General features: G+C 42.1%; 2 protein-coding genes across 3 annotated transcripts in view; one reads left to right on the forward strand and one right to left on the reverse strand.

The window, feature by feature from the left end:
- The window catches only part of Siah1 (siah E3 ubiquitin protein ligase 1), a 33,119-nt gene extending 23,831 nt beyond the window's left edge, over positions 1 to 9,288 (forward strand). The window contains exons 2-3 of one of the 2 annotated variants that reach the window (XR_009055718.1): positions 263 to 6,168; positions 9,170 to 9,288. Coding sequence is in view for 1 of the 2 variants with exons in the window: in XM_057753225.1 (XP_057609208.1) it covers positions 265 to 1,113 (849 nt within the window). In the remaining variant the exon portion in view is untranslated. Of the gene's footprint in view, positions 1 to 262; positions 9,104 to 9,169 lie in introns of those variants that run through there. The other variant, XM_057753225.1, reaches the window with a different exon arrangement.
- The window catches only part of Lonp2 (lon peptidase 2, peroxisomal), an 86,764-nt gene continuing 71,120 nt past the window's right edge, over positions 9,197 to 24,840 (reverse strand). Inside the window, exons 12-15 of the mRNA XM_057753224.1 lie at positions 18,892 to 19,034; positions 13,047 to 13,254; positions 12,473 to 12,663; positions 9,197 to 9,604 (exon numbers count right to left, since the gene is read on the reverse strand). Of these exons, the coding sequence (XP_057609207.1) occupies positions 9,383 to 9,604; positions 12,473 to 12,663; positions 13,047 to 13,254; positions 18,892 to 19,034 (764 nt within the window). The 3' untranslated portion in view covers positions 9,197 to 9,382. The remainder of the gene's footprint in view (positions 9,605 to 12,472; positions 12,664 to 13,046; positions 13,255 to 18,891; positions 19,035 to 24,840) is intronic.

Below are 24,840 nucleotides of genomic sequence, written 5' to 3' on the forward strand. Positions count from 1 at the left end.
ACAGAAGGTATTTTAAACACGCTATAGAACATTTTGGAAATATTTGGTTTACTTGTATAACTTTATTAAAATTCATCCTTCATCACATTAATTTTTATTTTATTTGTATATCGTTTTAAAACCATATTTATTTAACTTTAGTCTTTTGCTCATAAATTTTGTGGGATGTTTTATAAGTATGATATGTATACATTATTTATGAATGTGTTATAGTTATAACCTTTTCTCCTGCCTCCTTTTATTTTTTTGTTTTTCATTTCAGAAATGAGCCGCCAGACTGCTACAGCATTACCCACTGGCACCTCAAAGTGTCCACCATCCCAGAGGGTACCTGCCCTGACTGGCACAACTGCATCCAACAATGACTTGGCGAGTCTTTTTGAGTGTCCTGTCTGCTTTGACTATGTGTTGCCACCCATTCTTCAGTGTCAGAGTGGCCATCTTGTTTGTAGCAACTGTCGTCCTAAACTCACATGTTGTCCGACCTGCCGGGGTCCACTGGGATCCATCCGCAACTTGGCTATGGAGAAAGTGGCCAATTCAGTACTTTTCCCTTGTAAATACGCCTCTTCTGGATGTGAAATAACTCTCCCGCACACAGAAAAGGCAGAGCACGAGGAGCTCTGTGAGTTCAGGCCTTACTCCTGCCCCTGCCCTGGTGCTTCCTGTAAGTGGCAAGGCTCCTTGGATGCTGTCATGCCCCACCTGATGCATCAGCACAAGTCCATTACAACCCTGCAAGGAGAAGATATAGTTTTCCTTGCTACAGACATTAACCTTCCTGGTGCTGTTGACTGGGTGATGATGCAGTCTTGTTTTGGCTTTCACTTCATGTTAGTCTTGGAGAAACAGGAAAAATACGATGGTCACCAGCAGTTCTTTGCAATTGTACAGCTGATAGGAACACGCAAGCAAGCTGAAAATTTTGCTTATCGACTTGAGCTAAATGGTCATAGGCGGCGATTGACTTGGGAAGCGACTCCTCGGTCTATTCATGAGGGAATTGCAACAGCCATTATGAATAGTGACTGCCTAGTGTTTGACACCAGCATTGCACAGCTTTTTGCAGAAAATGGCAATTTAGGCATCAATGTAACTATTTCCATGTGTTGAAACAGCAATCAAATATTTCTGGCCAGTGTTTAAAATTTGCATTTGACTTCACAGAGAATAAGGCACCCATCTGCTTGCCAACCTAAAACTCTCCTGGTAGGTAGAACTAGACACATGAAGGTAAATAAAAAGAAAGGCTGTTAATACAGGAAACAGTTGCATGTAGTAACACTAATATATTTAAAAATAATTCAACAGTAAACCACTGAAAAAATATATATATACCCAAGATGGGCATCTTTTGTATTAAGAAAAAAGAAAGGAAGCATTGTAAAATATTTCTGAACTTCGTGTTTGTTGTAGATTGATTGTATTGTTGACAACAACTTTTTGGGGATGTGTGTCTGTGCACACATGGGTGCACAAGTGTGGTTGGTTTTCCTTTAACTGACAAGCCATCTGCGTGGTCATGGACCACTGCTTTCCCCTTGTGAGTCAATACATAGTGCTGCTGTGTTTTTTGTTTTGTTTTCTTTTCTTTTTTTGTGTGTGTATTTGCTAATTTTTATTCTAGTTTTTCATTAAATAAATTTGACTTTCTTTTCTGTAATTCAGGTTTTTCTCACTTTTGTACCTTTAAGTTAGTGTCTTTTTGATATTCATAATTGCTTATGTCAAAAGTTTGTGTTCAGTACATACTTTCTTTTCCTTCAATCAGTTTATTAGAACTATTTTTAATTCAGCCCTTTTGTGAAAATAGGAATTCCAGAAAGGAAAGGTAACATGAGAGCGCTGTACAAGCTGCAGCAGGTATGAGATGGTCTTGTCTGTGTGAGTCCCTCCATCAGGCTGACTCTTGGGAAGGTCAGGTTAGGGAGTAAACTGAGTTATATAGATACCTTTAAAAAATCAGGCCTTTCCTCTCTTCAAATGTGTTGGGCAAATCACATGTTTAAATTGGTTCTTGTATTTATTGGTTTTGCAAAAGAGTGCATCATCATACACAGTATTTGTAATTAAAGGAAATCATTTGTTTTTTAAAAAAAGGCAGTTTGCAAAAAATGTTTTTGGTCTTTTATAATTCTCATTAAAAGATTATCTGGCAAATTAAAAAAATCTTAATGTGTTTACTTTAGCTCTAGGTTGGTTTGTTTTGTTTTGTTTTTTCCTGGAGCTGAGGACTGACTATAGGCCCAGCACTTGCTAAGCAAGCACTCTCCCACTGGGCTACATCCCTAACCCCTGGCTCTAAAGAGAGCTCTTTGATAAAGTCTAGAGGTGGTTTCCTGTATTTAGAGCAGAAGATTAGATTATATGCCTCTGTTTTGAAGTATGTTAGTTTTATTCTGAAGCACAGAAAGGACTAGGTTCTCCCCCCATTTGATTCCCATAAGGACATTTAGAGTATGCCTGATTAATGCTGATCACTCTTTTCCTTTATGAAAAGTGAGTTTATCATCATAGTTCCAGTGGTGGAGTTTGACTCCGCAGCCTGGCTGCCAAGTTCCTATGTACTAGTTTACCTCTATCCAACTTAACCAGCTGTCTGACCTTGGGCCTAGTTTCCTAATGTGTTAAATGGAGTTAAATTATGGTGAGTATGTGAAGGGTTAAATGAGACGCTAGTACTTTACCCTGAAACAGTGCTTCCTACGACCTAAGTATCCAGCCAATGTGGAACACTGGATTTTACCTTTAGTGTTGTGTTCCTAGCTACACTCAGAACACAGCAGAAATCTGTCATTGATAATTTTGTATTTTCCTAGTGGTACCCCAAGCTTAGAAAGTCATTGAGAATTAACTTGCATTTTCCCTTTATCCTATTTCCAATTCTGGATTATGGAGCTTGGTTCTGTTAGCCATTTTAAGTACCAGTAAACCTTCTATTGAGTTGATTGTCATGTGCTTATGTAGCTATATTTGGGGTGAAAGGGAATAATTTAGCCACAGATTACAACCAGGTTTTTATTTGCATGAAAATTTAGAAAAGCAGCTTGTGTGTGTGTTGAGACAAGGTCTTGCTACCCTGGGTGGCCCTGAATTCTCTACGCCTTACCTCAGCCTCTCCCCCCCCCCACACACACACAGTTGAATGCCACAAAGCTTGGCTGAAAAGCAACTGAGTGTATGTTTGAGGGAATGTCATTTTGCAGTTTCACTGTATTGTGCCCAGACTTTAACATCTCAAAAGGCATGGCCATTAGAAATCCATACTCTCCTCCATGAAATCAGAGCTGACTGACATTTTATTTACTAGTTAAATGCATGAGCATGTTCTTGTACCACATATATTTTGAGATATTGATTGGTTTTTTTCTGTAACCTTCACCACGTAACAAGATCACCCTAGACTTTACCATTTTGATAGTGTTGGGAAGGCTGGCCATGGTTCATGCTTGTTATCTCAGGGCTTGGAGGCCAAGGCAGAACGCAAGGTTTTGAGGTCAACCTGCTCAACATATTGACTCAAAAATAGAAAATAATCAACCAAACAAAACTTGGACTTTTTTGTTGTTGTTATTGGGCTTAAACCTAGTACCTCAGCAAAACTACAAGCAAGCATTCAGTGGCTGAACCCCTAATAAAAACATTTTTAGTAATTTGACCACTCACTATATCTCAGCTAATAATTTTGCTGTTTAATATGTCAAGATTTTTTATTTTGCTACTTACATATTAGTCTGTACGTTCTTAGTATGTTTTGGGCATTAATATTTGAAAAGTTGTGATACTTTTATTGATGCTCTCTGGGGAGGCTTCAATGGGACCCAGAATTGTAAAGGATTTTGTTTATCTCCCGTTTTTGCTAATTTTAGCAAGTGAAGGCATATTTTATGTATATTTAGCAGCAGGTAAGGTTGACACATTAACGTTTATTAGCTATTAAGTCTTCATATTCTTGATTCCCACAGATGAGAAATGTAGCCACATTTCTTTGTTCCCTTGAGATTTGACACACAAAAATGAACTCTTGTCTTTACATTGTTTAGAGTAGATAATTTCTGTTGATTGCTTTGACCCTTTTGGTGTCTTTCAGGAACTGTGGGGGAGGGTATTGAGACAGGGTTTCTCTGTAGCCTGTCCTGGAATTCACTCTGTAGACCAGGCTGGCCTTGAACTCACAGAGGTCCACCTGTCTCTGCCTCTCGAGTGCTGGAATTAAAGGTGTGCGCCACCATTCAGCATCGTTCAGGAGTTTTATGGGTAGATATACACGATCCTCCTTGACTTTGTTCTGCTTTTAAAAATACTCCAATTTGTGTTGCCCAGGATCAAACTAAGGCCTCTCATGCTACACCTCTATCTCTTAAGCTTGAGTTTGTCATACTGAATTAAATCCTGGACTAGTTTAGTTGTGTATCAGTGGTTGGGGGAAGTTTACTTTTGCTTTAATTTTTTTAAGCAACTTGAAAACTCACATTTATGTCATGTACACTTAGGTGAGTTTAATTTAGAAAAAGTGACAGTCATTCCTCATTTTCTGTTCTCAAAGAACTTTAGAACTCTTCAGGAACATCTACAATGATTATAAATCAAATGTAGAAGTTTATTCAGATTCCTGAGAGGAAAATCTGGTAAGTAATCCAAATTTAAAATTTAAAAGTAGGCTGAAGAGCGCTGGCTGCTCTTCCAAAGGACTTGGATTCAATTCCCAGCACCCTTGTGGTAGCTTACAACCATCTTTAACTCCAGTTCCAGGGAATCTCATGCCTTCTGGCCTCCATGGGCACTGGGCATGCACATGGTACTCAGATATACATATAGGTAAAACACATAAAAAATTGGAAAAATACTACCTTTTTAACAGTTACCAAAACAAAAAAACAGAACACTCACAACCAACCCAACATTGGATCAAACTAATCAATTTGTGACCATCTCATTAGATGGACAAAAATAAGATCAGAATGTAACAGTGTGCAGAGTATATTAACTTACAGGTCCTGCCACTATTTGTGTGCATTATCTAAAAAAAAAGTAATCCCAAACCAGCACTTGGGAGGCTGTAGGGGGGGATCATAACATACCAGTGCATAGGCAGGTAAGCAGCATGCCTGGCCTATACAGCAAGACCCTGTCTCAAAAGAAAAGGTGTGGATATCGTGGAAGCTTGTGGACTGAGCAGTGTTCCATGGGAGTGTGCAAAACACAAGAGTTCTGTCCGACTTGTCCAGTTAGGCTATTTATATCATTTATCAAAATAAACATTTTTAAAGATGGCATCACCCAAACAGAATTTAGCTTTTATACCAAGCACTATAGTGTATCTCAAGGGAATTTTTATCAAAGACAATTTTTTCCTAGAATTAAAATCCTTTAGATAGCTTGTTTATGGAGCCAGGTCTTGTGCAGCTCTACAGCACTGGCTGGCTTGGAGTTTGCTCAGTAAGACCTTGGCTTCTCGGCAGTTGGCAGGGATTAAAACCGTGTGCAGGTCATTTTTTGTTTTTAGTAAAGAATAATGATCATTGTAAGGCACACTGTGTGTCAATACATCAGGGAGAAGAGCATTACTGTTGGACCTTAACCATCAACGGAGACTGACAGCTTCTCTTGCCATACACAGTAGTTTCTTTCTCCTTTGCTCTGAGAAATGCGACACACATTTATTTCATTAAGCAAAACTAGTGACTAATCCCAGATTGTCAAATACTTTTGTGTAACTTATTGTCAAGCCTCTTAATAATAGTATAGTTTCCTTTGTGTAAGTTTCCTAGGAGAGCCACTAAGTGCTTCTGCCTTAAGCGGTGACTGTCTGAGTTAGGTTTGGTGGGGGAGATGTGTCTTGCTTGGCCTGGCACATCTTCTAAAATGGCTGGTGTAAAAGGCTTGACCCTGAAAAGTGGATCACTGGTAACTTCATCAGTGGATGTTGATGGCTGAATAGAGTGTTGGGGGAAGGATATGTCACTGGGGAATGTATTTTGGAAGGGTGTCTTGTCTTTGGATCTTCCTCTCTGGCTCTTCTGCTTCCAGCTGCCATGAGGTGAACAGCTTTACTCTGGCACACCTTCCCTTTCCACCACCGTGTTCTGCTTCATCACAAGCCCACAGCGATGGGGCATCTGTGGACGAAAACCTGAAACCATGAGCCCAAAGAAGCCTTTTCCTCAGGTATTCCGTCACAGCAATGAAGAGTGACTGTCCCTTCACTTAGTATTGGAAATTAATGGTAGCCATCAGAAACTGCTGTGCCCAGATGGGAATCAATGTCCTGGAGCTCAAGCAGTGCCTGTCTCAGATTTGGGAATTTGGTGCTGCACATGAGACCCAGCTGTAGCCCCTCTATTATGAAGAAGGTATGTGGTATGGCCACAAGTTGTTTGTGTTTCAGAGTTGAAGCCGTGGCCTCTCCAGTGCTAAGCAAGAATTCTACCGAGTAATACCTCTAGTCCAGAATACAAACTGTAATTGCTATAAGAGAAGAGGAAAGAAAATCATGTTTTCAGCACATACACTGACCTGGTGGTTTTTGTTTTGTTTCTTGAGACAGAGTTTCTCCGTAGCTTTGGAGCCTGTCCTGATACTTTGTAGACCAGGCTGGCCTCGAACTTTGTAGACCTGTCTCTGCCTCCTGAATGCTGGGATTAAAGGCGTGCACTTCCTCTGGCCAACCTGGTATTTTTTTTTTTAAAAGATTCTTGTATCTTTTATATCATTCATAATCTGGTATTTTACTTATAGCCACTGATTTACCTATTGGTATTAAATATTTTATGAACAACTAAAACAGAAGGCATTTGGCCCTAAATTTGCATATAGCTTATTATGTGACTCAGGATCACAGAGTCTTATTTGTAGTACATAGAAGAGTTCAGAGGGATGGTACATGGACAGAACAATTGAAACTATACTTAGAAAGTTGATAACCATGGCATTACAGCTTTGTTTGTCTTTGATACCTAAAAGCTATGCATGTCCCAAATGGTGCAGCCACAGTAGAGAGGAGATGGGGCTGAGGTTGAGGTGTGCTCTAGCTCAGTGTTGGGGACTTACCCAGTCTGTGCAAGTCCCACTGTGGCCCTCAACACCATGTGCACACATGGACACATGCATGGGCAGAAAGTTTGTGGCTAGTAAAGAACAGGTCTGGAGGCAGAAGCTGGAGGTCAGGGTTGGTGAGTTGAAGGATGGGAGCCAGGTGCTCCTACTTCCCAGATGTTGCCTCAGTGCTAACCTGGTGGAGAAGTGCACCTGTACAAAGTAACTAGCTCGTTTTTTGAGCCCTTTCCTATGAGAAATGGAACACATGCATTTTGGGAGGGCATTCGATCAAAGCACCACCACAGAAGTTCTACTTCTGAGCACACACCCCAAAATAATAGAAAAGCAAGGGATCTGTACATTCCTGTTGGTAGTCCACAGTCACAGAACAGCAGGGGAGTGGATACACAGTATGTCATATGTACACAGTGGCTTGTTCAGCCAGAAAAAGAAGTTTGATACATGATATAGAGATAAACTTGACAAGATGGTGAGATGTCAGACAAGAAAAGAACAAAACTTCTTCAAAACACTTAGAATAAGAGGGGAAGAGTGGTTACCAGGCCTGCAATTGGGGGAATGAGTTGTTTGTGCTGAAAAAATCGTGGACAGTGGGAACACTGAATGTCACAGATGTCCCTGAACTAAATATTTGTAAGTGGTTACAGTGGTGGATTTTATGCAGTTTCTCTGATCAAAACCTCCTGCATAGCAAACCCAAAACAGTGTTAGAAAAACAAAAACCATACCATTCAATCCCAGATGGCTCCTTTCAAAAGGAAAGATGGGCTGGAGAAACCGCTCCCCAGTTGAGAGTGCTTGCTGTGCTTGCTGAATACCCAAATTAGTTCCCAGCACCCAGCCCAGGCAGCTTACAAGCACCTGTAACTCCTGCTCCAGGGATCCGACACCCTCTCTGGCCTGTGCAGGTGCCCGTGCGCGCACACACAAAGATGGACATAAATCTGTTTTAGAAAATGCACATACTTCAGACAGCACAGAAGCTGCCCTATGTAATTTCCTGTGTAGGTCAGTGCTGATTTCTAGGCCCCAGAGAACCCTGAGCTTTAAAAGATGTTGTGTTACCACCTCAGGCAGGTATATGAAGCAGGGCTTGGTGGGAAGGCTGGATGGACAAGGCCAGTGGATTGTTCCTTTGCTCCTTGTGCATGATTACAGAGGTCAGGAGCTCATCAAGGGTTGTGAGTGCCCCCAGCTAGTCCTGGTTCGGTATTTCCTCCAGAGATTTTTAGTAGGCCTGAGCAGGGTTTAGGTAGCTTGCAGACCCCATTCTCATTCAGGAAGTATCAAAACTATATTAGCTCTTCTCATATCTTATAATGTAAGATTCTGACTCTAGAATTAAAATTGTGTTGTTTACATTGCATTCTTGTTGAATCAGCAATAATACTGTTATTTCACACATGAGCATGTATGAAACAGGGTTCAGAAACCTAGTAAGGGCCTTCACCCTTTCAGACTGAGTCACAGGAGCAAACAGGCATTCCAAGTTGACACACTTGGGATTTGGCATAAAAAAGGATTCCAAGTTTAGGGGTCATCCCGAAACACACAGCTGCTCCCTTGGGCCTGTAGTTTTTCGAGATTACAGGCACCCAAAGCCATTGTGTTCCTGCAATGACTGCCAACATATGCCACTGTTCTCATTGCTGCTTCCCTCAACCTAGGACCTGTATGGTCCTATGTGGGCCTCATCCTATACTTTTAAATAGTTGCCTAGAGTTTTGTTTTTGCTAGTTTCCCTTCTAAGTAATTGGGTTCCAGGATCCAATAAAGTCTACATGGGTCTCCAGAGTTAAGAGTATGTGCCAACTGTTATTATTTTGAGATAGGGTCTCCCTATGTCGTCCTGGCTGCCTTGGAACTTGGTGTGTAGACCAAGCTGGCCTTGAACGTCAAGAGACCCACCTGCTTCTGCCTCCCGAGTACCTGTACCACCGCACTTGACTCACCCAATCACTAAACATATCAGACACATCAGAGGGATTCCTGGATCTCTATTCCACATCCTTGAGTAGGATTCGGGTCTATAGTGGGCCAGAGGGTTGACATTTCTAGCATGTTTTTTGTTCTGCGACCACAGAGAACCTCTGTTCTGTATCTTTTCCAGGGACACCAATCCTACTGAAGACCACACTTCTAGTTTTAATTCTTTATTAAACCAATATTTCTGTAATAAACATCAACAGCTACTTGAACAGACTCACTGTTATCTTGATTATGTCCACAAATTAGGGATATTTTGCTTACTCTTACTGGTGCCTAAAACCAGCCTTGGCACCTCTTGGCACCTCATAATTAAAATTCCAGCTGACGTTGGGATCTAAAGTTTGCTGTCAATGAGACCAGGCCTGGTTTTGACAGCGAAGCCACCATCAAAAGCTGCATTTAGAACTTCATCCAGGCAGCTTGCTGTGACAAAACTTAGATCCTGTCTGACGTTGCTTGGGATTTCTTCAAGGTCTTTCTCATTCCTCTGTGGAATTATGATCTGCTTCAGCCCTGCTCGGTGTGCAGCTAGCACTTTGTCTTTAATTCCACCCACCTGCCAGGCGAGAGAAGACAGCCGTCAAGGGTTATGGTCTGCAAGTGGACCTGCTTCTCACTGAGCTTGGGTATTCAGCCACCTCCCATTTGGTTATGGTATGAGCTGAGCTGGGATGCCAGTAAAAAGGCTAATGGTAGTCTTTCTAAAAAATGTTTGTGTTGCTTCCATTTTAAATATTTTAATGAGAAAATTTGAAATTATGATGTCTATGGATGCCTGTGTGTGTGTGTGTGTGTGTGTATGTGTGTGTGATTGCAACCTTGTATTTAGGTTGATTCTGTAACAGTATTACATTAGCTTGGTTATGCTATTCCTAGCTGGAAGAAAGAATTTTGGAAATTTTTACCATGAAGAAATGACAAATGGAAGAAATAAATATGTTGCTGTAAATGTTATATAATGTGTACATGTACATCATTTGCTACAGTTCTGTTTTTATAAAATAAAGATTTTAAAGTTAAAGTTAAATGAACTGGTCTTACAGAGGATGTTCAGTTGTGTTACAAGATTATTGTCTTCATTACCACAAAGCAAAGGCCTTTGTGCCATCTAAAACTGAGAACACTCCAAACTAGCTCTGGTTGTTTTTTAATTGTTGCTTCGTGACAATTACCCTGTTGATTACCCTAGCCTTAACTCACAGAGATCTGTCTGCCTCTGTTCCCTGCTCCCAAGTGCTGAGATTAAAGGCATGTGCCACCAGGGCTGCCCTCTTGTGATTTAAAAACAAACAAAAAGCTATTCCTACAACGAATGGTTCCTTCACAAAAGGTGGAGTCTGATCCCCCTTCCCTCTGATGGAAGTGATGCTGCGTGAATTTCAGTGCTAAGGCATAAAAAGAAAGCTGCTGCCTGGATTGATAGGTTGGATCACTTGCCCTAGAAGTAGCAAGGTATCATGTTTGAGGTTATCTACAGACTGGGAAAGCCCACAAGTGAGGACTTGGGCCTCCTATGCATCACACAGAAAGAAGCAGGTTCTCCTGCTCCCTAAATTTTCCGAGCTTCAACCTAACTGGCTAGCTTTAGGCCTTCCTACATAGCTGTCACCCTGGCCCAGACTGTGCTTTTCTGGAGTGCCTTCTTCAGAGAAAATTCTGAGACAGACTGTGTCCTTCCAGTATGAAATGTCTATTTTTACACTGCACTGGACTGAGAGCAAGAACAAGACACTGTATGTAACACTGTTCCACGGTGTATCCAGTGTCTCTCAGTGGCTGAGGACTCTTTCCACTCCAGGATAAGCTCTGCTATTTCTTTTACTCTTTGTAGTCCATCTTCCTGTTTGCTGTATCTCTTGCCAGATGCTGGATATGGCAGACTGACTATACTGTATATTATTTCCCTAGTCATTCTCTAACCACACTCAATCCAAAAGATTTATTTTATTTATTTATTATTTATTTATTTTTGGGTTTTCAAGACAGGATTTCTCTATAGTTTTGGAGCCTATCCTGGAACTAGCTCTGTAGACCAGGTTGGCTTCAAACTCACAGAGATCCTCCTGCCTCTGCCTCCCAAGTGCAAAAGACTCCTTTTTATTTCAGACTTAGTAAGTTGTTTCTTTCTTTCTTTCTTTTTTTTTTTTTTTTTAATTCTACCACTTTTCTTCATGGTCCTTGCATGGCTGAATGAAAATATTGGAGTACAATTGTAGTGGCTAGAACTAAGGCTGAGCAAGGCTGAGCAAGTCCTCTGCCATTGGGCCTTATCTCTGGCTCTTTTTCACTCTGAGGTTGGGTCTCACTAAGTTGCCTATGCTGCTTCAGACTTCCTGAGTTGCTGGGGTTTTAGGTGTGCCTGACCCCTTTAATAATCTTAACTGGTAATCCTATAATCTACTTTCATTCATATTTTGCAGAGTAAAGAACATTAGCTCTTTTCTCTTTTTCTGCCATGGATCTGTCAGTCTGTTGTAGACAAGTCCTGGCACATAGTCACCGGAAGTCCTAATACTTGAGTCCTGTGTATTTAGCCACAGCATTTGTGTAGACGGATCCGGATATGCACTGGAACCTAAGACCCACAGATATACAGGCTTTTTAAGATGTTGTTTTTGTTTGGTTTGCTTGTTTTTCGAGACAGGGTTTCTCTGTGTGACAACCCTGGTTGTCCTGTAACTCACTCTGTAGACCAGGCTGGCATCAAACTCACAGAGCGTCCCAAGTGCTGGGATTAAAGGTGTGTTGTGCCACCACCGCCTGTCAGGCCTTTTGAAATGTAACAGACAACTTTAATTCCGTTCCCTTTTTTTTTGTTTTTTTTTGTTTTTTTTTGTTTTGTTTTGTTTTGTTTTGTTTTTTCGAGGCAGGGTTTCTCTGTGGTTTTGGAGCCTGTCCTGGAACTAGCTCTTGTAGACCAGGCTGGTCTCGAACTCACAGAGATCCACCTGTCTCTGCCTCCCGAGTGCTGGGATTAAAGGCGTGCGCCACCACCGCCCGGCTTCCGTTCCCATTTTTATGCTGGTAGTTTTGCTCTAAATCTTGCCAGTTACAGTAACCTAAGATTTCTGCAAGGTGCTAGGATGTCTCAATTCAAGAAGTGTGGGATGAGCTTAAAACTTTATATACATGTGAGTCACTTTTAACTATTAAGGGAGATTGCAGATGTTCAGGTAAGCTGCTGACCTTCCTACCAACCATGCTAATATTCCCCCTTAAACCTTTTCAGATGACAAGGGAACATGGGAGAGATGTTTTCTTTTACTTGGCCCAAAGTTTAAAATAAAAATTAGTTACAGGTACTAAATTGTTAATGCCTATTTTAAACCAAAGTGTTTACAGAAAGAAGGCAAACTATTATTCATGAAAGTTTAAAAATAATTTGAGTAAAAATTACAAGAACATAAATGTTTTCTATACTTACTGGAAGAACAAGCCCTCTCAGAGTAATTTCCCCAGTCATGGCTACATCTGAACGCACCAGCCGCCCACTGAAAAGTGAGGCGAGACAAGTTACTATGGTAACACCAGCAGATGGTCCATCTTTTGTGACAGCCCCAGCTGGGAAGTGCAGATGGATGTCTGTGTTGTCAAGAAGATCAAAACTTCCAAAAGCTTTAAAAAGGAAAAAAGGAAATTTAATGTAGAAAAACTAAACCTATTTTTTTCTCTGAATAAAATCAAACACAAAAATGGGTGTTTTGTGTAAATGAACCCTTCAAAAATATTAATGGATAGTGCACTTAGAGTGAGGTCTGGACAGAAAGATTCATTCTACTCTAACTATGATTTCAAACAAACCTTTGCTCTTGTTTCTAGCTCAGGCACTAAGCCAAACAGCTTTAACACGGTCACTAGAGTCTCCATAGGTGTTCAGAAGCCAAGCACTGGACGTTACCGAGTGGGTCACCTTTGTCACACAGTGTAAGATGCTTCCTGGATCATGATCCCAGGGCCCTCCTTCCCAGCTGTGTCCCCATTGTGGCTGGGCCATGTACCATTAGTCAAGTGGTATTTCTTCGCATTGCTTCGAAGCCAGCTGATGGCAAGATGGGCAGACTCCTTCATGACGTCCCCGAGCTGGCCAGTCAGTGTTAGCTGGCCTTCACCGTCCATCCGACTTGCCTCCACAAACATGATTTTGCCACCCAAGGGAGTCCACGCTAATCCTATCGCCACTCCAGGTTGACTCAAACGCTCAGATACCTTGAAGGATGAAAAACAATCAGTTGTGTCAACACGGAGAAATTATTTCCAGAGCATTTAATCATACTGTCCTGTAAGACTCGCTCTTCCAGAGCAAACTTAAGTACTAACTCTTGGAGAACTTACTACCTGACATTATTTTGAGATACCCTCTCATTATCTGGCTCTCTGCCACAAGAGATACATACACTTCTTATTTAGTATTTGCCAGATGCAGCATAGTCCTAGAACACGGGTGAGTAACTGACTTCCATGAGCTGGGTCCAATTATATATGCGGTATACAGAAGCTGTATCAGTGTATCTTTATTGGACTCTGCATCTCTACATAGCCCGAGCCTGACTGGGTTTTCACTATGTACGCTTGCTTTAGGGAGCAGCAGCAGCTCTCACAGGCTTTCTGTAGCTACTGCAGAAACACTGCCACTCCTTGGTGATCCTCTACACTCGGGGCATGGGACAGCCCTGTGCGGCCTGACTGCAGCCTAAGTGGAGCAAGCTGCTTAGCTGGAATTTTGAGTCTAGGTGATAAGCTAAAGGTTAACATATCCCAGATATGAAAATGCAAAGTAACAATTGAAAGACAGCAATGCAGGGGCTGGAGAGATGGCTCAGAGGTTAAGAGCACTGACTGCTCTTCCAGAGGACCTGAATTCAATTCCCAGCAACCACATGGTGGCTCATAGCCATCTATCATGAGATCTGGTGCCCTCTTCTGGCATGTAAGCATACATGGAAGGAATGTTGTATACATAATAAATAAATAAATCTTAAAAAAAAAAAAAAGACAGCAATGCTAACTTTGACTGCACTCCAGTCTCCAGACTGCCCATTCTGTTGTGTTATCTGTGCCAGAGGAAATAAGTACAGTATGTCACCAAGTACCAACCCAATGTGAGGCTTCTCCACCGTTGGGTACTGTGTCACTATGCTTGCACCCAGCCTTTCTCTAGCAGGAGTGTGCAGTGGAAACGGTGGCATCAGGGAAGCCACTGGGGAGTCAGCTTACTGGAAGAGCTAACTCTGACCTTTCTCTTCACAGGTAGGCAGCAGGTTTAGCTACCCTTGGCTACCAGCCCAGCTCAACCAGTCAGTTCCCTCTAGCACTGGTACCTGCTCTGTGCTATATTTAATTTAGAAAGATGGAAAAGATAGGCCAGTGCTGTTTAAGAATAAAAAACCAGATGATAAAACTGTTCATGACTTTAAAGACACAAGTATGGGGTCAATTTTCTTATTCTTGTTATTGCATGGCTTCTTTCCAGGGCTGGATGAACTAATCCTAAAGAATAATCTTCAGAATGCAAAGTTATGTTTAACACAATAAGTCATTTATTACAGTTTTATTAGCTGTCGATTACATTTTTTTAAAAAATTGTTTTTTAATACCTGTGCGTATTTTTAAAAACTATTTATTTATTTATTTATTTATTTATTTATTTATTTATTTATTTTATTATGTATGCAGTGTTCTGCCTGCATGTATGCCTGTAGGCTGGAAGAGGGTATCAGATCTCCTAACAGATGGTTGTGAGCTATCATGTGGTTGCTGGGAATTGAACTCAGGTCCTCTGGAAGGGCAATCAGTGCTCTTAACCTCTGAGCCATCTCTCCAGCCCCTGCCAATAAATTCTTACAGCTGAATCCTCAAAACTATTAACCATGTTGCTTCATGAAACCAGGCAAGATGGGGAGACAGCTCAGCAGTCAAGATCACTTAGGGGTCTTGTAGAGGATCCAGGTTTAGCTACTGACACTTACATGGCAGCTCATAGCCAACTGCCTGTTAACTCCAGCTTCAGGGGATTCCATTCCCTCTTAAGGCCTCCATGGGCACCAAGGATGCAAGTCGTACATAGTCATACATTCAGGTAAAATATCCATACACATAAAATTGGAAAAGAAGGAAAGCAGGCTGGGAAGATGATGTAGAGGTAAAAGAGCTTGCTCTGTAAATCTGATGACCTGAGTTCAATCCAGGCTCAAGTGAAAAGCCAAGTGTGGCAGTGTGTACTTAATCCCAGCATTCCTCTGGCAATCGGAGGTAGAGATGGAGACTCATCTGGAAGGCTGCACATCAGTTAGCCTGATATAGATAGCGTCAAAACCAAGAAGGACCCTATCTCAAAACCAATGTGGGAAGGCAGGTGTCCTCTCATGGCATGAAAGTGGACATGTGCACATATTCACACACACACACACGTTTGTTTGCTTTTTTGAAACACCATCTGCTGGAGAATCTTGGTATTCTGGGCAGGAGACGGGAGACTATTAACTGGAAGGATGGATGTGGCCAGGCTGAAAGGGTCAGACTCACAGTAGGTGGAGACTGACCTGCAGCGGAGAGTAGTGATGACCTGAATGACACACGAGCGGAGAATGGAGCGGTGATCAGACGGAGGATCTCTGTGGCCAGGGGTAGTACAATTATCCAAGGGTCTTCCTGCCATTCTTAGACATGGGGTCCTGAGGTTTTGTGTCCTCATATAAAACTCAGCAATCAAGCACATAGGGAGTCCAAACATCTCTTAAATGCAAGCCTAGCCCTTGGCCCTTTTACAGAGCAAGCTGTGGTTTACAACACTGATGGAGGAAGGTCATTGGTTAAATAATAAAGAAACTGCTTGGCCCTCATAGGTTAGAACATAGGTGGGTGCTGGGAGGAAGAGGAAGTGAGCTCAGATGCAGGGCAGCTCCTCTCAGAGCCAGATGCCATGCCGCTGTGTTCCAGAGCAGACAAGATGCAGCCAGCCGCCAGGTCAGACATGCTGAATCTTTCCCGGTAAGACTAGTGCTACACAGATTATTAGAGATGGGTTGATCGGGATATGAGAATTAGCCAGTAAGGGTTAGAGCTAATGGGCCAAGCAGTGTTTAAAAGAATACAGTTTGTGTGTTGTTATTTTGGGGCATAAGCTAGCCAGGCGGCTGGGAGCCAGGCTGTGGGAAGAGGCCCGCAGCTCCCTTCAACACAACATTTCTTAAGAAGTGACTCAACAAAAACAATTCTCAAACCCTGCTTATGCAGCGGCGCATACCTGTTAGCCCCCCATTATTACTACTGATTGTAGGGTCACCAGTTCTCTCCACTAAGACAGGCGGACCCTTGCAGTCTAGATGGTTTTCTAGAGTTGGAAGATGGCTTGTTGTCAAACCTGATGTCCTGAGTTTGATCCCTAGAAGAATCCATATGGTGAAAGGAGAGAACTGTCCCCTGACCTCTGCATGTATACTGTGACATGTGCCTGTGAACACATGAACATGCACAAACCTTTTAAGAATGTTTTTCTCGCTGGGCAGTGGTGATGCACGCCTTTAATCCTAGCACTCAGGAGGCAGAGGCAGGTGGATCTCAGAGTTTGAGGTCAGTCTGGTCTACACAGCGAGTTCCAAGACAGCCATGGCTACATAGAGAAACCCTGACTCAAAAACCAAAACAAACAAAGAATGTTTTTCTCACTATGTGTCAAAGTAGAATAAAAGTGTCTCAAGTCAGCGCCTTGTGCCTGTTAGGTAAGCAGTGTACCACTGAACTCTAACCCCAGCCCTCAGGTTGATTGTTGTTATTTTCCCACTCAAACTGCCAATAAGGCTAATATGCAGATTGAGGAAACATTTAACATGTTTCAAGAAAAGGTTAATGGATACTAGACTGGGCCTCTTAGTGGCATTTTTTTTTAAAGAAAAAAATGAAAACATTTATGTGTGTGTACATACACATGCATGCCAAGCACATGTGTGGAGGTCAGAGGACAACTCTGCGGGTTCTGGGAACTGACCCCTGGACAACAGGCATGGTGACAATCTCCTTTAACCTGCTGAGTTGTTTCTTCAGCCCAACTGTTTTTTTTTGTTGTTGTTGTTGTTTGTTTGTTTTTTTGAGACAGGGTTTCTCTGTAGCTTTGGAGTCTGTCCTGGAACTAGCTCTTGTAGACCAGGCTGGCCTCAAACTCACAGAGATCCGCCTGCCTCTGCCTCCCGAGTCCTGGGATTAAAGGCGTGTGCTACCACTGCACAGCTCAGCCCAACTGGTTTTAATACTTCAAAGATCAATACTTAAGGACCATTTGCATATCTAGTTGTGGCCACGTTTACATTGCTTTACCTCCCATGACTAAGATGATCTCTGCAAATGTGGAGACCTCTCTGTGACTCTTAGTCCAGAGGAAGACTCATGCACCCATCAAGATTGTACAGCCGCTCCATCCCTTCACAAGGAGCCATGGTGTCCCAGTAACGCCCTGGCAAACATTATAGGAGTATAGATGTGACTGACAGACCACGTAAAGATGAAGAACGTGGTATAAAAGTATGACAGGCCACAAGTGTGTCGACAAAGTGCCTATCTCTGCAGGGGACAGTGTCAGCAGACCCCGCTGAAATCCTCATTTACATTCAAGCTGGTCAAGTATTCTACTGTGATAGCTAAGATGCTGTTAGGAAAATAAAATGACACCAAAGAGCACGACTAAGCCATGTGTACAGCTTTTCCTTTCTGTTCTTTCTGCTGTTCCTCTGCCAGCGCTGTTGAAATGGCAGAAAGTCAACATCAGCCAAGAAGGGTTACAGACAGACACAAACAAGTGTCAGCCTTTGTTTCAGTTCTCAGGGAACTGCTGGGGTGAGCCTTTTCTGGAAAGTCTAGAGAAAGAGGCCATGGAACATGGAATCAGAACCCGTCTTGACTCTGACAGTGAAAACTAACCTCATTTTCTTTAAACACTTTGAAATCCATGGGATCTTAAGAATTCAAAGAACCCAAATGCCTTTGGTTGTACGATTCCAGATCTGCTGGCAAGAATAAACAAAGACTATTCCAGTGAATGGGAGCTTTGTGGGAAGGCTCGTCAGCTGAAAAGCTAGCTCAGAAGTTGATACGTGAGCAAGGAAGATGGCTGCAGGGAGTCTCTCTTCTCCCCCTTTGTAAGCCCGTGGGAAAACCATCACCACTGGTAATGATTTTGAAGTTTTGCTCGAGAGACTGCCTTATGCATGGTTTGACAGATTTATTTTCTAGACATCTTTACAAACCTTTCCTAGGAAAGCACCCGGAACATCTAAACTCCCCAAATATGTTGTAATGGCTTCAACATCCTGTTCTATAACTATGTCCATCTGTGTCTCGGTTTGTCCTGGCTCTCAGGCCTTCTGTGGGGTAGGAAAGGGAAAAGCAGAACAGGACAGTGAAAGGGTGAGCCCAGCACTTGGCTTAACCCTGAGGGATGACAGGGTCCTGAAATACGTCATCTGGTGGGCGGTAGCCCCAGTCTGACGCTACAGGTGGACTCTTGCTTTCGGACAGTGGGGATCATGTCGATTCCCCACCTCCTCCCAAGCCCTCAGTAGCACAAGACAAGACAGCTTTGATTAAGATGCACACAACAGAAGATAGGATTCTTCTGCAGCAGCAGCTCCACAAGCATGAGCCAATCACGAGACGGAAGGGATGACTGAGTCAAGTCAGCCTTGCTGCCCCGGAGCCGACATGGCCCTCTTTCCCTATGGAGGCACACTACCACGTGTGACAGTACACAGGGAGATTTCCCCGTTAGGACAGAACTTCAGCCTCAGAATCCACAACTCTACTTGCCCGATACCAAGCAAGCGCCAGTGGAAACATAGATATGAGAGTTCTCACCTCCAGCTCATACATTGGTGGCCCCAGGATGTCTTTCAGCGCGTGGAAGTCGATGAGAATCGGCATTTCGGGCGGCAGGGCCAAGTCCGCAGTGTCACCGATGGCTTCAGGCTTCGCAGCTTCCAGCACGTGCTCTCTGCACCCTAAGAGAAACACGTACGTACAGGTTCCCAGAGAGCTAGTGGGAAAGTGTAACCGGAGGCACAGTGACTACCTCGCTCCAGGCCTCTCCATGCACTTAACGGGCACAGACCGCCTTCACCTGTCACAGGGGGAGGAGTCGTCTTTCAAAGCCTTTACGGGAGTATTCACAAGTGCCTCTACGTGGTTACTGTCTCTGCCCCTCACAAGAGGCGGACTGACTATCTTCTTTTCACATATAAATTCCTACTGAGAATAATGGAGTGTGGTGGCTCAAGCCATCCAGCAGCTGGGAAGCTGAGGAAGGAGGGCTGCTGAAAATCCTAGGTTAGCCTGGGCTATAAACAAGATCCTGTCAAAAACAACAAACACCTGCTTACATAGTAACGCTGAGGCTAGGTAAAATGGAAGGTCAGGCAGGAGGATCACAAGTTCAAAGCTTCCCTGGGTTATAGAGGGAATATAAGAGCAATCTGAACAATTTAGTGAGACTGCCTCAAAGATAAGAAGTCAGGCACAATGGTGCACGCCCTTAATCCCAGCCCTTAGGAGGTGGCAGGCAGACCTCTGAATCTGAAGCCAGCCTGGTCTGGATAGCCAGTTCCAGGACAGCAAAGGCCGGCCATACAGTGAAACCCTGAGTAGTGTAAACAAACAAGTAAGTAAAAGCAGCTGGGGATATTTTCACTTAGCACATATGAAGTTTTAGACCAAAACTTAGCTCACTGTTAAACAAAACAACAATGAACAGCAGGCACAGCTCAACTACTGGCCCTGGAGACCAGAGGCTGAAGATGCAGACACAGTACATTACTTAGCATAGTATAGTGTATCGGATCGGTATAACCTGAGCCTGGCACAAACTCAACTCCCTCTTAGAGGAGTTTGATATGGTGTTGTACTTTCTTTCTTATGTTTTTGGAGATAGAGTTTTATTATGTAGAAGAGGCTGGCCTCAAATATTCAGTCTCTGCCTCAACCTCCTGAGTGCTGTAATTACAGGTATGTGCCACCATTTCTGTAGGTGTCCTGTGTTGGTGGAGGCTACTCAGACCTGAAATAATTACATAAAACTGTATTAATTAAAACACTGCTTGACCAATTACTTAAGCATATTGCTAGCTAGCTCTTTTATCTTAAATTAACCCATTTCTATTATTTTATATTTTGCCATGAGGCTTGCACTTTACCGCTAAAGTCTGTCTCCTCCAGTGCTACATGGCATCTCACTGACTCCACTCACTTTCTCCCAGTATTCAGGTTAGTTCCCCCGCCTAGCTCTATTCTGCCCCATCACAGGCCAAAGCAGCTTCTTTATTCAATAGCCAATAAAAGCAACACATATATAGGCCTTTCCACACCAGTCCTGTCTCACTTTCTGATGGGCAATGTGAACCTGGAAATGGTAGAACCTCATGATCTATGTATGGGTTTGCTCGTATGTTTGTGCTTTTAAACACAGGGGTTTGCTATGTAGCCTTGGTTGGCTTCCAACTCATGATCCTTTTGCTTCACTCTTGAGTGCTGGGGTTGAGGGCATGTGCCATGGTGCCTAGCTGGCAGTGGCTCTTTTGTAAGGATAAAGCTCATCTTTAAGGTTATTACCTGCCCATAAATAATTGGGCATGCTGCAGTGAAAGATGCAGAAGCTGAGGTGAGGTGCTTCTCCCCACGGGAGCAGGCTGCTTGGACGATAAAGTAAAACACACTTATTTCTGTCTGGGGTTGGCACATGGGGGCTGGACCATATTGGGCTCAGAGGTTACCTCCCCCATCAGCTTTTGTAATTCCTCAGGTGAGAGATATAACATGACCTGCAATCAGACCTAAAAAAAGTTGAGGTTTCAAACTGTAGGGGTCAGGGGAGCTGGAGAGATGGCTTAGTAGTTAAGAGTACTTGCTGCTCTTTCAGAGGACCTGGGTTTGGTTCCCATTACCCATATGGTAGCTTACAACTTTCCATAACTCCAGTTTCAAGGGACCCAAAGCCTCTTCTTGCCTCGAGTGCCAGGCAAATATGGAGTGCACAAGTAGATATGCGGGTAAATGAGGCAAAACATCCGCACACATAGAATAAAAAACAAACAAGCCGGGTGATGGTGGCGCACGCCTTTAATCCCAGCACTCGGGAGGCAGAGGCAGGTGGATCTCTGTGAGTTTGAGACCAGCCTGGTCTACAAGAGCTAGTTCCAGGACAGGCTCCAAAGCCACAGAGAAACCCTGTCTCGAAAAATAAAAAAAAAAAAAAACAAAAAAAAAAAAAAAACAAAAAAAAACCAAAACAGAAATCAAGCCCTCCAAACCTGTACATTGGAGAGACAGCTTCAGCGATAAAGGCACCACAGCCAGCTCTGACAGGTTCAATTCCCAGGCCCACAAGAGGACCAACTCCCTTAAGTGCACCTGACTTCTATACGCATGCATGTGCACATGTATGCACACATACAATATCTAAATTTATACCTGTATTTAAACAGCCTCTCACTATGTGGAACTCTCTATATAGACTTGGTGGGCCTCAAACTGAAAAAGAGCTGCCCTTCCTTTGTGCTGGGAATAATGAATGGATGTGTTACCGTGCTGGGCATACAGTGTCTTAAAAACTGCAGGAAATTGTGCCTCTGTTTTGTCTCATACATTCCTTTAGTCTATTTTTATCATGGAGAATTTTTCTTTTTCCTGCAATTATGACAGATAGAATCGATGGGTATAGTAGTGTGGGTTGGTAGTTACTGTCTTTCAGAATTTGAACTACATCTGTCTAGGCCCTCCTGGCTTTCAAGTTTCAGCTGATTAATCTGTTGCTCTTCTGATGGGCCTGTGTCTGTGTAGCTTGGTGTTTCTTACTTGCTTCTTTCAGTATACTTTTTGTTTTATATATTTAGTGTTTCAATTATGACAGAGGGGATTCTTTTCTGATCTTAACTGTTTGCTGTACTAAATGCCTCCCGTGGCATCTCTTTTCCAAATACATTAAATAGCGTAAAAAATTTAAATTAAAAATAGAGAACTATATAATTGAATGATTACAGATCGAATGAACTGAACAGACACTATAGAACATTCTACTGCCACTGCAGGATATATATTCTTCACAGAAACCCATGGAGCTTTCTCTAAAATAGATCATCTATTAGGACAGAGCAAGCTTCAACAGACAGAGGATAATTGAAATAATTCCTCATATTCATGAGAATGGAATAAGACCACAAATCAACAGTAAGAGAAGCACTAAACAATATATAAACTCCTGGAGATTAATGTCGAGTGGATCTCTAAAGGGGTCAAGAACATAAAAAAAAAATTCTTAGAATCAAATGAAAATGAAAACACAGCATTCCCAAACCTAAGAGACATAAGGAAAACAGACGGAGAAAAAGAAGTTTAGAGCTCTAGGTGTCTACATGAAGAATCAGAGAGGTTACAAATAAATAATGAATGATCCACCTTAGGGCCCCGGGAAAACAAGACAACCCCCAAGACAGTCAACAGAAAGAAAGCATTAAGATCAGGGCCAAAACTGATGATATGGAAACACACAAACACAATGAATCAATGGAACAAAAATTGGTTCTTTGAAAATGCTGACAAACCCTTAGCCAAACAAACCAAGAGAGATAAGACTTAAATTAATAAAATTAGGAATGAAAAGGAAGCCATTATTTGAAATGCTAGTGGAATCCAGATATCATTTGGTCTTACTTTAAAAATATATATTCTACTAGATTGGAAAATCTAAAAGAAATGGATGAATTTCTAGATGCATATGACCTATAAAAATTAAGCCAAGTCAAGATTACACAATTTAAACAAATCTGTACCAAGCAGTGAGATTGAAATAGTAATTAAATCTCTCTACACTGAAAAAGTTCAGGCCCAGATGGATTCACAGGTGTATTTCCCTAGACCTTCAAAGAACAATAATATGTCTAAAACTAGTCAATAAAATAGCAAAGAAACAAATATCACCAACTCCTCCTTTTTTTTATAAAGCTAGTATTACCCTGATACTTAAGATAGATAAAAAAAATAAATTTCTCTAATGCACTTAGATGCAAATCTTTTTGGCAAAATACCTGCAAATTGAATTCAAGAACATATCAGAAAGATCATTCACCATGATCAAGCTGGATTTAACTCCAACTAAGATGCTGGGATGGTTCAACACATGTAATCAATAAATGTCATAAATTATAACACGGCTGTTTCAGTAGATGCAGAGAAGTCACTGACACACCCATTATGTTCCCAAATATTGTTTATAAATGTTCTTTTACATTTAAAGGGGGATATGATATAGATATAATTTACATTGGTATAGATTTTAAGGTCAATTTTGTTATATGTATATGTATTTCTGATCTTGATTAAGGTATTGTGATTGTGTAGTTCATTTAAAAATGTAATGTATAATTAGGAAATATAGGTTGCTAATGGATAATCATAAATAATAGTCAAGCTTGTAGTCATGTTAGTTAGGTTTTCTAGATGTGCATAGATATATTTCAGATAGGCATTCTTCATATCTTTCAAAGGCTACAAAATATGGCATTTAAGTGTTTTAATAACTTAGGACTTTTCATGACAATGAGACACGTCTGCTCCTGGCAGCACCAATCTACTTCAAGAGGAAGATGGGCATCAAAGAGGCTCCTTATGGAGTTGGTTAGCCATTTGGGCACGAAACTGCTTTTGCCTGGACTGATGCATAAACTGGAAACAAAGAACCCACAGAAAGAGGACTGCTAAACTTGCCTAAAGGTGAGATGATCTTTCGGGGTTCCTGACTCATGAAAGAGTCTGCGAGACATTCTACAGGACACAGCAGAAAATGACTGAACTGTCTTTGGAATTTTCCTGCTTCATGGAAATGTCTACTGGATTCTATGGGCCTGTAGGCCAAAGATGGATGCCCCAACGGTACAGAGGAACTTTAAATGACTGTCCAGGCAGCAAGATGTCTCTGTCATTTCTAGAGTTTTCTTATTTCTTGTTTTCTTAGGTAATATTATATCCTTTTGGAGTCTTTGATGGAGTTAAAAAATAAATAGATAGTTATAGTTTTCCTTAGTTATGATAAAAGATAAAATAGATATAAATATTGTAACTGTAATTCTTGCTTGATAACTGTTTTGTTATATGTAATTTTACTATGTTAAAGTTAAAGTCTTTCTTTTTTGTTTAAACAAAAAAAGGGGAAATGATGGAGGAGTTACTTTCATTTAATAAAGAAACTGCCTTGGCCCATTTATAGGCCAGCCCTTAGGTGGGTGGAGTAAACAGAGAGAATGCTGGGAGAAAGAAGCCGAGTGAGGGAGTCGCCATGATTCTCCCACTCCAGACAGACACAGGTTAAGATCTTCCCTGGTAAGCCAGCTCATGGTGCTACACAGAATATTAGAAATGGGTTAGATCAATATGTAAGAGCTAGCCAATAAGAGGCTGGAACTAATGGGTCAGGCAGTGCTTAAAAGAATACAGTTTCCGTGTAATTATTTCAGGGCATAAGCTAGCCATGCGGGCGGCTGGGTGCCGGGGACGCAGCCCCGCCGCTCATATTACAACACAGCACTCACCGGACTCAGTGGGGTACAGACGTGAAAGCAGGAAGGGGATGCGCTGGAGGGAGCTCTAGAGGGTGAGGACGGAGAGCTGCGGTAGGTCTGATCGAGATACACTGTATATACACACTAAATTAGCTTTTTTCTCCCTGTTCAAATGGTTTGAAAACAAAAGGAAGTTGAAGTTTTTAAGAACTGTCTTACTATCTTCCAGGGCATCTTCAAGCCTTTTTGATAGATAATCTAC

Source organism: Chionomys nivalis, chromosome 21, assembly GCF_950005125.1.
Source record: "Chionomys nivalis chromosome 21, mChiNiv1.1, whole genome shotgun sequence".
Taxonomy (NCBI): Eukaryota; Metazoa; Chordata; class Mammalia; order Rodentia; family Cricetidae; genus Chionomys; species Chionomys nivalis.